Consider the following 10947-nt stretch of genomic DNA (forward strand, 5'->3'; position numbering starts at 1 on the left):
GCAACTCTTCTCTACCAAACATCACCTTCATCGTACCATATCTACAAGTTTTTTCGTTATCATAGTGCCAATTTTGATATTAGAGTAAACTGACCGGCTCTTATATTCCGCCCATTTTCGTTCTTGTTTCTTAGCATCATCTTGGCAGTAACTAGACAAGATCTTGGTTCTTGTTTTTTAACATCATCTTGGAGATTTCTAGACAAGGTGATGATTCTTCTTTCTGAACATCATCTTGGCGGTAGCTAGAGAAGATGATATTGATGCATTGTGTGTTTCAACAGCCACTTTCTCGAGAGGTGCAAGCACATGGCTTTCATAGGAGGGTCCACTTGTCCGCAACATGAACTTCATCATAAAATGGATCATATGACCCTCTCCCTCACCCTAAAGTTAGGAGGAGATGACAAAAGACGTCAAATCTATGATGACAATCATCCCACGGGAATGCATAAAGGCATTAGTCATATTATCAGACTAAATAAAGTGAGCTTGATGGGCAGCTGTCGCGTTCTATGTATATATTGGCATACTGATTGTATTTAGTGCACACTTTCCTTGTGTGAGTGTGATCCTATTTTTAAGTCTGAAAAAACCCAATACAAGGATGACAATATTTGTCCAAAGTTTGGGTGGAGCAAATATATTTCTCCAAAGCGGATCAACACAAGTCTTGTTAGAGATGTGTCGCTACCAACACATGTTGTACCAGGTAAGCAAAGTCTCTATATCTGCTCCTCCGCGGACAGCTCCAGAAGACGTTCCGCCTCCCTGAGGAACATCCTCGTCAGCTGCTTCTGCCCTCTACGGTACACTATACACGACCTTCTGTTCACTCTTGACTTCGTCGCTTCGATGCTCTCGACGGTTGCACTGTGAAAAGGAGGACAAGGAAACAGTAAGAAATCATCGACGTCGTGGCAGATTTAAAGGGCAATGCTGACAAAACATGCACTCTAGCTAAGATCAGAAACTAGCGTATTGTGCGGTTTTGAGTCAATCACTTGTTTACGGCACAATACAGTTACACAGACTTCTTTATGTACAGATAACTGCAGGAACCAAAGCGGTTAGGCAATTGAACTGATTGATGTAACGAATGAAACATATTTCTAGTTTTCCCTGGACGATGAAAATATCAGGCGGCATTCCAGCAATATCAGCTACATTGCTCACGTTGACACTGTGGCAATCGAGTGCTTTCTCCACAAGAACACATTGCTTATTGTGGCTCTTAAAATAGTCACTGTTGCTAGTGCCCAGAAGTAAATTTGGAGAACTATATTATGTTAAGATCTATACAAGAAGAGTAAGCATTGGAAATAAAAACAGGCATCTTCCCAGCAACATAAAAAAACCTACCTCGAGGAGTCGTCTGGATCATTGGAATCAAATTTCTCCAGCAGTTGACTGTCAGATGCTTCTGTTCCAGTGCCTTCTTCAAGTTCAGCCATTCTTGCAAAATGAAAGGATTGATCAACTAACTGTTCACACTTGACAGGGCTCTATCAAATATAACAAGTGCACACGAAGGAGGAAAAAGGAGTCAGTTGTTTGTATTACTTCACCCTAAGAAGATCCACAAGCAATCCTAGCGCTCCATTATCACCGCACACCTCCCATATAGCGCTTTTGATCTCTGCATCAGATGGTTCTCCATCCTCACTAGACCCAACCTAGTAAGAGCAAGTTCAAAGAAGGGTCTCAAAACCAGATGATCACAAAAAGACAACACTTACTGTCCTTCAAGCCCAGATGCAATGCATCCTAAAACGGTTCCTGACTCGCCCTTTTTTTTAAAGAAAAAAGCCATATGTCATAATGCTAAGAACAAAAATCTAATTCAAAATGAGTTAGATCAGCAAACGAAACAAATTGATAAGAAACTAGAGCGCCGTTCCTCCATGAACAACTCTTCAAAAAAGGGAGAATACACAGGTTTAACTGTGTGTCTTTATAGCAGGCACTCTTGTTAACAGGTTAACCAGATGGTCTACAACGATGTTTTTTATGGTATTTTTTTAACACCAATAATGATAGATAGTAAAGCTACTCCAAACAGAAATATAAGGAGCTCATCATCTCATCCAGCAGTTGGTAATGTAGCATGATGCCTAAAATATGAAGCTAATACTCACTTTACATCTTTTGTTTTCAGAGTACCCAGTTTGTCATCTAGGAGTCAACCCACGCTGTTTATACTTCAGAATACAGTATGTGAAAGAAAAACACCAACCTCTCCAAGCAGGGAAGCAACCTGTTCAAGTTCATGTTCTTGCATGGCAATTGTGCGAAGAGTACTTAAAAATTCTTGAGGGAAAACATTTTTTTGGAGATATGATGGAACTTTGCGTTGACCACTCCAACTGTAACTAGAAAAATGCTTTTTCTTGTTATCATCATCTTCACCAGAACTGGTACTGGTTCCGAAAAATCCCCTATCAAGCAAACTTGTAGGTAGAAGACATCTCAATTCAGCCTTCTGCAAACATTAAATACATACAAAGTGAGAGCCATGATGGCAAGTGGCAACAGCTGCTCAGATGGCTTGAATTCATTAGAAAAGTCATCACAATCTCGAGCCATGTTTTTTCTAAATAAAAAAAAACTTGGCCATTCAGTAAATATCAAATACCCTATACAAGATAAATCAAAGGCGGCAGGGTATAGATAGTAAGTGCAATCAAATTTCGACTCAATTCCAGAAAACTTTGTGTTGGGTAAATTCATCTAAATAGAACATAGTTGAAGCCATACAAGATAAACGCTTGCTGTAAGTTCAAAAGAAGATGAACACATAATTGTACCTGCATCTCAATTAGCTTCATTTTAATGTCAGCAGACTGAAGCTGTCTAAGAGCTTCTACTGGATAATGAACCTGCAGTTAAAGCAAGGAAATCAGAGGATAAAACAGCTACTTCTTACATAAATATGCTATAAGAGGTTCTTAAAAAAGGTATTGATCTATTATTAAACTTAGAAGACGCTGAAGGCATTGATGTACCGTTTATCAAACTTTATTTCCTAATTCTAAAATCCCAGTGAATAATGAATTTCATGTTCCTCCTTTTAGTGTGAGCCAGTTCTTTTTGTTTCGTTGTAATCAGTCACTTTAATGGGATCACATTTATCATGCAATCTATACGTTAACCAGAAAATGATTCCCAATATATATCCTACAGATTTATTACAAACTTTTAGCACATACATCAATGTGAGGGTTACCATGAGATAATCATCTGGATTGTTGTCAACCACAAATCCATATAGGTATAGCAGTTCCTGCGGATAAACACAAAATACATTTCCTCATTAATTTTGTTCTGATAACCATACATAAATCATGGCGACTTTGCTGATATCTTTAATGACTGCATGTTGTTTCAAACCCACGCAGAGATGGTAAATCATGAAACACACTACAGATTCTCAATAACAAGCATGATAGTCATAGTAGTAAAACTTCTTGTTATTCACCAATGAGGTGCAGAAGTATCTTCCCTGTCTGTACCCTGAAAGATCTAGTGTAAATATGCACTCTTAATCTAGCATATGTATATCGAAAGTAAATCCATGTAGAAAATCACAGATCCAATGGACAATACAAAATGAACACCGGGCCCATGGACTGGAGTGTGTACTTCCCCCATTCAAATATTTCTCCTTTCGTTATGCATGCTGTGAGACCTCAATCACATGATATTCTTCTCTGGGGTATTCACCCCACGTGTAACTGTGTGTGCAACTCCAAAGAATCTTCATGTGAGAAGTTTTACTGTTCTAGAAGAAATGTACCATGATGTGTACTAGCTAAACTGTGATATAAAAAAAGTATGGAGACAGGTGACAAATACTAACACCAGGAAATTTGATAATAATGGAAAGAATTGTTATATAAAGTGAAGGCAAGAAAAGAAATACTTAGTATATAGGTAATATTTGGCTGTCTCTGGTGGGCTATACCATACCTACATCTAGTGTCAGTTTATGATTTGAGATTCGCATGTTCTCGCTATTTTCATCACAGCAAATCTTATTCACACCTTGATAAAGTCAACTCTTAAGATTAGTTTTGTTAATAATTGTACCTCATTTCCTTTGTTGCCATAATTTATGTAGATCTCTGTCCCAGTCTCAACAGAGCTTTTACCAGCTTGCGCTTCAGGAAGAAAAAAAGGAAAGTTAGATCAGTAGATCAGTGACATTGCTAAACTGTCTAAATTGGAAAACACCATATGCTGTGAGGCTGGCACACTGATCCCTATGGCCACTTGTAACTGAGTGACACACAACAGACCGATGCTGTTTTTTGTTATTTTACTGAGCAATATGCCTCCACAAAGAAGAAGACACAATCATAGTGGGAACTGTAATCTACTAATATAAATAAGTTTGAACGAAAGCTTAACGAAGAACTATGGGATAGAAATTTTGGATCAGCATAATTACCAAGTATGAGGTACATTGAAGCAGGAATTCCTGTTAAATTTCCCTCCGAATCAACTTCCCATGTCGCCAGAGCCTTTACATCTAGAGAGGACAATCAAGCTAGCTTAGAATGAGGAAAGAGCAACGGTTATTTAATAGCGAAAGCTTCACTTTCTTCATCACTAGTGAAATTCAACTCTTGGCAAATACAAACTGAAGGAGTTGTTGAAATGTAGATATCCTCCAATATGTCCTGTCAACTGAATAATTAAATTTATATAATGCATATACTTTACTTTCGACTCTTACTATGGTTACAGAAATCGATTCCTGGCACGAGGCCCTCGACCCATATTGACTCCATATTATGAGATTCAGAATTCTCGTCGCAGCTACTATTCTTTGTTGTAGTGTCAGTTTCCTGCAAATAAACAGCAAGCATTGTAGATTGGTAGATAAGATATCAATGAAAAATAGCAATTAGCTTATTGAAATAAATTAAAATAAGATGCCAGAAGCCATAATTATATATGATGAGTCGATGATTGACACTGGCCCATTAATCATCAAGAAGTTTTTCCAAGTATTGCTATACACGAGTATTAAGGTACTCCCTCCGTCCCATAATATAAGAGCGTTTTTGACACTCAATAATTAGACTATGTTTTACAAGTTGAACTATTCGGTATGACTTATGCAATAATCGGAATATGGATACCCATTATTTCAGCAGTTACAGGAAACCATTATTTAATCAGAATCAGTTCTCTAGTTCTTACAGATAAAAATCAGTGTGCTCTAAACCTGCATTTTTCCAACTGTTTTGCTGTGCCGCCCTCCCCCCCCCCCCCCCCCCAAAAAAAAACCAGATTAAAATGATAATTAGTTTAGACAGCAGAAACAAATGCCACTAGTTGTGTCATTTCAATGTTTTTGACGGTAGTGTCATTTCAATGTTATCCTAGGATGTGCGGGGCACGTAAGTTGCACCTAAGTCTATGACTATTCACCAGTCACCACAGTAAATAGTTGATACTTGATAGTGATAAGAATAGTAGCTACGCTTCTTCTCTTTGTGGTTAAACATTCATTAACTAGTTCCACTAATGTTTGGCCATATTCCACAAAGGTTGGGCATAAGAAATGAATCCAGAACCAGCGGTTATAACAGAGGAAAGCTAATATACATGCATGACAAATACTTATAATTAAACTTGAGTCCCTAGCATGTTCTTGTTCAGGACAGTTGCAACTAACCTGTTGGGTGGTGAGATCAGAATCACCCAAAACTTCCCCAGTTCTGATCTGCTGTCCATCAAGTGAGCCCGGAAAAACGTATGAATGAGGCAATGGGATGTTGAGCGCTCGAGTCCAGAAAATCGAGTTTGCCCTGTCATAAACACATACTGCTGATTAGTATGGGGAGAAAAGAGAAATAAACCTGCAAATAAATAAATGGCCTCATTTGGGATGTTTAATCTGCACGTTCGCGCATGTAGCATTTAATATCTGTTAAACCATCATATCTGAGGGAAGGACTGGCCGCTGAAACCGTCATTTTAATTAAGTACAGATTCCTTATACCAATAAAGGTTTCACTTTGGTTGTTGCTAAAAGAAGCAAGGTTAGTCGATGATACATTGCTAGGTGTCAAAACATTTTCACCTATTTGCATGACAAATGCCTTATTTGTTCCAGCTATTTGTATGGCGCTGTTTGTATGGCTAAATCATTTATAAATTGGGACCTTCCACATATTAATTACCATGAGAAGTCATGTAGGTCAAATGGTATCAACTAAGACTCGTACTCTTCCATTAATACTGTAAATACAAACCATAGTGATACATACCAAAGGAAGTCCTCAAACCGCACTTCAATTGAGCTGCAAACCGACAGCACAAACGCATTCACTAAGACGATCAAGGAAGCTATTTATACAGCACGCATGGGAAAGATATGTAAGAAGAGACTAGTAGCAATAGCAACATGGAGCAAAATCATAACTGACCTTCCTGCTTCATCGATATGTAGAAGCTCCTCGACCAGAGCTTTCACCTTATCATTGAACAATGCTTGTAGTGACTTTTTCTGAAACAAAACCACCAGTGCGTTCATTCCCACCAATGCACTCTCCCAATTCCCAGTGCACCACAGAACGAAAGCAGCAGTGTGCAGTTTTCAACTGACGAACCTGCATGACGGTCGCACGGTGCAGCGTCGTCCCTTCCACCTCGGCGAGCTCCTCGTCGTCGAACCACACGGAGCTCCCGAAGGTGCTCGGGAGCACATCCAAGTACCTGCAGACGCAACGAGCAGAATCCCCAAAGCTTAACAGTGGTTTCAGACTTGAGAGCGGGGGAAGGTGTGAGCTGCGGTGGGGTTCTCACGGCTTCCAGAGGGAGGTGGGGCGGAGGCGCTCGGCCATGAGGAAGAGCATGACGAGGAGGCGGTCGTCGACGCCGCCGTCCTCGAAGAGCGCGCGGCACCGCGGGCCAACGAGCGGGTCCTGTAGCACCCGCATCGGGGTGACGGCGAGGTCCAGCGGCACCGCCATCACCACCCCTGCACCACCAACCAACCAACGCGGCGGATCGATCAGGGCCGTGCAGAACCTCCGGCAGGGGGAGAAGAGCAACGGTTACCGTCGGCGGCGGCTGCGTCGGGGGCGGTGGCGTAGACGCCGAAGCCCTTGCGGCCGCAGGCGCGGATCGTGCAACCGCGGAGGTCGGCGCCGTTGGCCTGCGGTGGAAAGCGGCCAGGGTTTAGGAGAGCACGGGAACCGGGGGGGTAGGGGAGGGAGGAGAGGGCGCGACCTGGAGCCATTGCAGGAAGCACTGGAGCTTGGCGTCGTCGTCGGGCGGGGCGGCGGCGGCGGCGTCGGACGACGACATGGTGTTCGACGAAATGCGCGAGCGAGGCAGAGCAAGTTCCAACTTGGGGGTTGTCGTCTGAACTTCTTTCAAGCAAAAGGAAAGCAATATAAGAAACCGTTCGAATTTCTGGTCAAATCCTCTCCAAATTTCACCAACGAATTCTCCAGCCGCAGAGGCTTCAAACACGGTTCTCTTCCCGCGATTTCTCCGTCCGTAAATCGACCCGTTTCGCGCGAAATTCGTGAGTTCCAAACCAAAATTTCACATCATCACTTGGCACCAGCCACAAACACTCGGCGATCTACTATAAGAATATATGGATATATCATCATGTCCAGATTACATTCGTTCTACTACGGGTGACAGTGACAGTGACACACTCATCTCTAATCTCTTCTCATCTCATCTCGTCTCATCTCATCTCACTTCGCCGGCTTGCATCGCAGTGCAAGCAGAGAGACAGGCAGGCTACAGGAACAAACTCTGAGCGCTCCCATGGCGGACGCCGGTGGAGAGCCGATGCTAGCACACGAGCGAGGCGCGGAGGGACAGGGTGGTGGACAAGTGCGTGCACGACGCCCACCGGATCACCGACTCGGCCACCGCCATGTCCAGGTCATGCTGGTGCCCCCCCTCGCTGGCGCCGATCGTGTGATTCCGCCTGCTGCGCGACAACGGGTTCGCCCTCGTCGCCGCCGCCCCTCTCAGGGCTGCCTCCGCCATCCTCGTCAGAGCCGAGGAGGAGGCGGCCGTGAGGCCCACCGCCGCGGTGTCTTCGACACAATGAGCTTCATTCTCCTTCGTGGTGTCGTTGCCTGACGCCGCCGCCGGTGGCTCGGGCTCGTCGGACCCTAGCCCGCAGAAAAATGAGAAGCTTGGCATCGACACAACGGGTGCAGCATCCTTCATGGGTTCGGGGCTGTCGCCGAATGAGAATAACAAGGCTCCGCAAGATGGAGCTGGAGCCCTGGCTGCGCTGAACGCAGAGAAGGACGATCTGCAGGAGAATGTTGGAGAGCAGGGTTCCTCCGACAGGCCCTGGCAGGCGATCGGGCCGCCGGTGCTGAAGCTCACGTCGCGGCTGCGTGTCGCCATCGGCGTGGAGAACGAGCACGAGCCGGGCTCCTCCCTCCCGAGGCCGATCTCATGGCAACCGCCGCAGGAATCGCGCGAATCGTCGGTGTGTTCTCGTATCCAGGGATGCTCTGCACAAAGGGCAGTTGTTTAGACAATAAACCCCACATGGTAAACAACTGTAAACTACCATCAGGAGAAAGGAAACCATTAACAGCTGATCTTTACTACACAGTAAGGTCTGGAAATGAAGCAATGACAGCCAAATTCACAAGATTCCAACAAGGGTGGCAGAGATGAATCATCAATCAACACTAATAAAGAAGCAACCATGTGATTTGTCAAAAGGGAACATTCAAGGGCCAGCAAAGATTCAGACTTGTTTATTTGTACCATAGTGGTTCTACCAGAAATCCAGAACATGACCCTAACTCTGAACCTTTAGCTGGCGCTAGCTCATGACTTAGCAGTGAAGATTTGATATTTTATTCAAACCAGCTTTAAGTAAACAATTCCAAACTAATCAACCGAATTCTGATTGATCTCTACATTCTGATCAACAGTTCAGTTGCATGAAGGTATAGACACTAATCATCAAGAATCAAAGGTCTCTTCTAAGCTTGTGTATGATGCTAATGATGTACTAGTAGAAAGGAATGGAATTATGAGCATCCTGTTGTTTCCCAACAGATGATGTTTGTCTCACCTAGAACTTGCTCGGCTGTAAGCCTCTGACTAGGATCGCGCCGCAGCATGTCGGTGATGAGCTCCTTGGCCGAATCCGAAACCCTGTCCCAGGGATCGGAAGGGAACCGCAGCTCCATCGACCTGATACACTCGAAGATCTTCGACTTGGTCTTCCCCCAGAACGGCGGGATGCCACTCAGAAGGATGTAGAGTATAACCCCGGCGCTCCACACGTCGGCAGCCTCGTTGTACCCGCCGGCAAGCACCTCCGGCGCGATGTAAAACGGGCTCCCCACCGTGCCGCTCAGTCTTTGACCTGACAAAATCCAAACCCCGATTTAGCCTCCAAAGACCACCAGACTTGACTAATCCAGAGGTGATCAGACTTGTGAATCAACTGTACCAGGCTGGGTGTAGGTGGCAAGGCCAAAGTCGGCGAGCTTGATGGGCGAGGACGGCGACTTGCTGACGAGGAGGATGTTCTCGGGCTTGAGGTCCCGGTGCACGATCCCCTTGCTGTGGCAGTGCGCGACGACCTCCATGAGGTACCTGAAGAGCGTGGCGGCCTCGTGCTCCGGGAAGCAGCCGCGCTCCTGGAGGCGGTGGAAGAGCTCCCCGCCGGCGCAGAGCTCCATGACGAGGTGCACCGAGTCCTGGTCCTCGTACACCGCCTTGAGGTCGACGACGTTGGGGTGGCCCGAGAGGCGCGCCATGACCTCGATCTCGAGCCGGACGCCGCGCACGTCGTCGGGGGACGTGAGCCGGTCCTTGGCGATGGACTTGCAGGCCAGCGCCTCGCCGGTGACCATGTCAGAGCAGGACCGGATGACCCCGAACTGGCCCCACCCGAGCTGCTCCCCGAGCGCGTACCGGTCGCCGAGGCACGAGGCGTGCGCCGCCTCCAGTATCGCACCCCGCAGCCCCGGCGCCTTGTACGAGTTGTACTTGGCGCCGCCGGCGCCGCCAGCGGCCATTCCTAGGAGGGGTTCTCCACAGTGGAATCCCCCGCCGCTGAATCCCCGCCGGGATCCGACGAGGCCTCCCCCGAATCGCCCCGGAGACTTCCCCCGCCCCTGGCAGGACCCCGAATCTCGCGGCCTCAATCAGCGCCGCTCCTCCGTGGCCGTGGGCCGGTCGACGGGCAGCTGAATCTGCGAGGAGGAGGAAGAAGAGCGGGGGAAAAAAAGGCAAGCTTTAGCACTCGAACCCCACGGAAACCGCCTCCGGAAAACCTAGCAGAAATCCACCGAGGATTCCGGGGGGCGGCGGCGGCGGTCCTGGGAAACCGCCACGAAATTCAAAATTCCCGGCGCGAACCCCGCGGGAACCCCGCCCGCCCGGCTTGGCAGCTCCCTCCCGAGCAAGGGCTCGCTCGGCCGCCCGGCCCGCGGCCTGGGGCGCGCGGATCGGCGCCCGGCGCGCGCGCTGGAGATGGCTCGCTCGCCCGAGGCAGCGCCCCCGGAGCCGCTGCGTGGGGTTAAGGACGGGGGAGGGGCGGAGGGGACGAGGGCACTCACCCGCGCGGAGGGGCTGCGGCGGCGGCGGAGGGGACGGGAGCGTCGCCGGCGGCGCGGCGAGGCGAGGTCAGCAGCTCCCACCAGCAGCTCGCGGCGTTCGGGGGGCAGGGGGTGGAGAGGGAGAGGGGGGGAGGGAGCTCGTGTTGTTTGGTTCCGTTGGTGGTGGGCCCGGCCCGGCGGCCCGGGCCCACCTGTGGTAGGGAGGGGATTAGGGGGGGCAGATGGAAATGGAGCCCGGTTAGTAGGAGTAGTTTATTAGTGTCATCATCCTCTTTCCACAAAAGCAATTATAGCATCTTGACAATGACAATGACAAACCCATTGGTGGTATATGTTGGGGGAACTAATCATCATCATCCTATTT

General features: G+C 47.2%; 2 protein-coding genes across 2 annotated transcripts; both read right to left on the reverse strand.

The window, feature by feature from the left end:
• Positions 1–467: 467 nt before the first annotated feature.
• LOC123163996 (actin-histidine N-methyltransferase) lies at positions 468–7404 on the reverse strand. Its single transcript, XM_044581410.1, has 16 exons — positions 7246–7404; positions 7075–7171; positions 6820–6994; positions 6624–6729; positions 6441–6520; positions 6282–6314; positions 5687–5819; positions 4739–4850; positions 4451–4531; positions 4090–4160; positions 3227–3283; positions 2808–2879; positions 2237–2482; positions 1564–1676; positions 1363–1455; positions 468–873 (listed from the first exon to the last, which is right to left on the reverse strand). Exons 1-16 carry the CDS (start codon positions 7321–7323, stop codon positions 726–728), a joined length of 1695 nt encoding a protein of 564 aa, XP_044437345.1. The 5' UTR covers positions 7324–7404; the 3' UTR covers positions 468–725.
• Positions 7405–7607: 203 nt separating this feature from the next.
• Positions 7608–10733, reverse strand: LOC123163997 (calcium-dependent protein kinase 26). The gene is made up of 4 exons (XM_044581411.1): positions 10584–10733; positions 9470–10217; positions 9086–9382; positions 7608–8510 (listed from the first exon to the last, which is right to left on the reverse strand). Exons 2-4 carry the CDS (start codon positions 10038–10040, stop codon positions 7828–7830), a joined length of 1551 nt encoding a protein of 516 aa, XP_044437346.1. The 5' UTR covers positions 10041–10217; positions 10584–10733; the 3' UTR covers positions 7608–7827.
• Between the last annotated feature and the right edge of the window lie 214 nt (positions 10734–10947).

Source organism: Triticum aestivum, chromosome 7D, assembly GCF_018294505.1.
Source record: "Triticum aestivum cultivar Chinese Spring chromosome 7D, IWGSC CS RefSeq v2.1, whole genome shotgun sequence".
NCBI classification, from domain to species: Eukaryota; Viridiplantae; Streptophyta; class Magnoliopsida; order Poales; family Poaceae; genus Triticum; species Triticum aestivum.

What these genes read in the sequence shown, in the direction of transcription:
- LOC123163996 (XM_044581410.1), bottom strand. Translation starts at nt 7,323, where the DNA reads ATGTCGTCGTCCGACGCCGCCGCCGCCGCCCCGCCCGACGACGACGCC. An exon ending in GCTTCCTGCAATGGCTCCAG is followed by an intron (nt 7,172 to 7,245) that starts GTCGCGCCCTCT and finishes TTTCCACCGCAG; the next exon opens with GCCAACGGCGCCGACCTCCG. An exon ending in CATATCGATGAAGCAGGAAG is followed by an intron (nt 6,315 to 6,440) that starts GTCAGTTATGAT and finishes GTCGGTTTGCAG; the next exon opens with CTCAATTGAAGTGCGGTTTG.
- LOC123163997 (XM_044581411.1), bottom strand. Translation starts at nt 10,040, where the DNA reads ATGGCCGCTGGCGGCGCCGGCGGCGCCAAGTACAACTCGTACAAGGCG. An exon ending in TGCCACCTACACCCAGCCTG is followed by an intron (nt 9,383 to 9,469) that starts GTACAGTTGATT and finishes GGATTTTGTCAG; the next exon opens with GTCAAAGACTGAGCGGCACG. An exon ending in TACAGCCGAGCAAGTTCTAG is followed by an intron (nt 8,511 to 9,085) that starts GTGAGACAAACA and finishes CCCTTTGTGCAG; the next exon opens with AGCATCCCTGGATACGAGAA.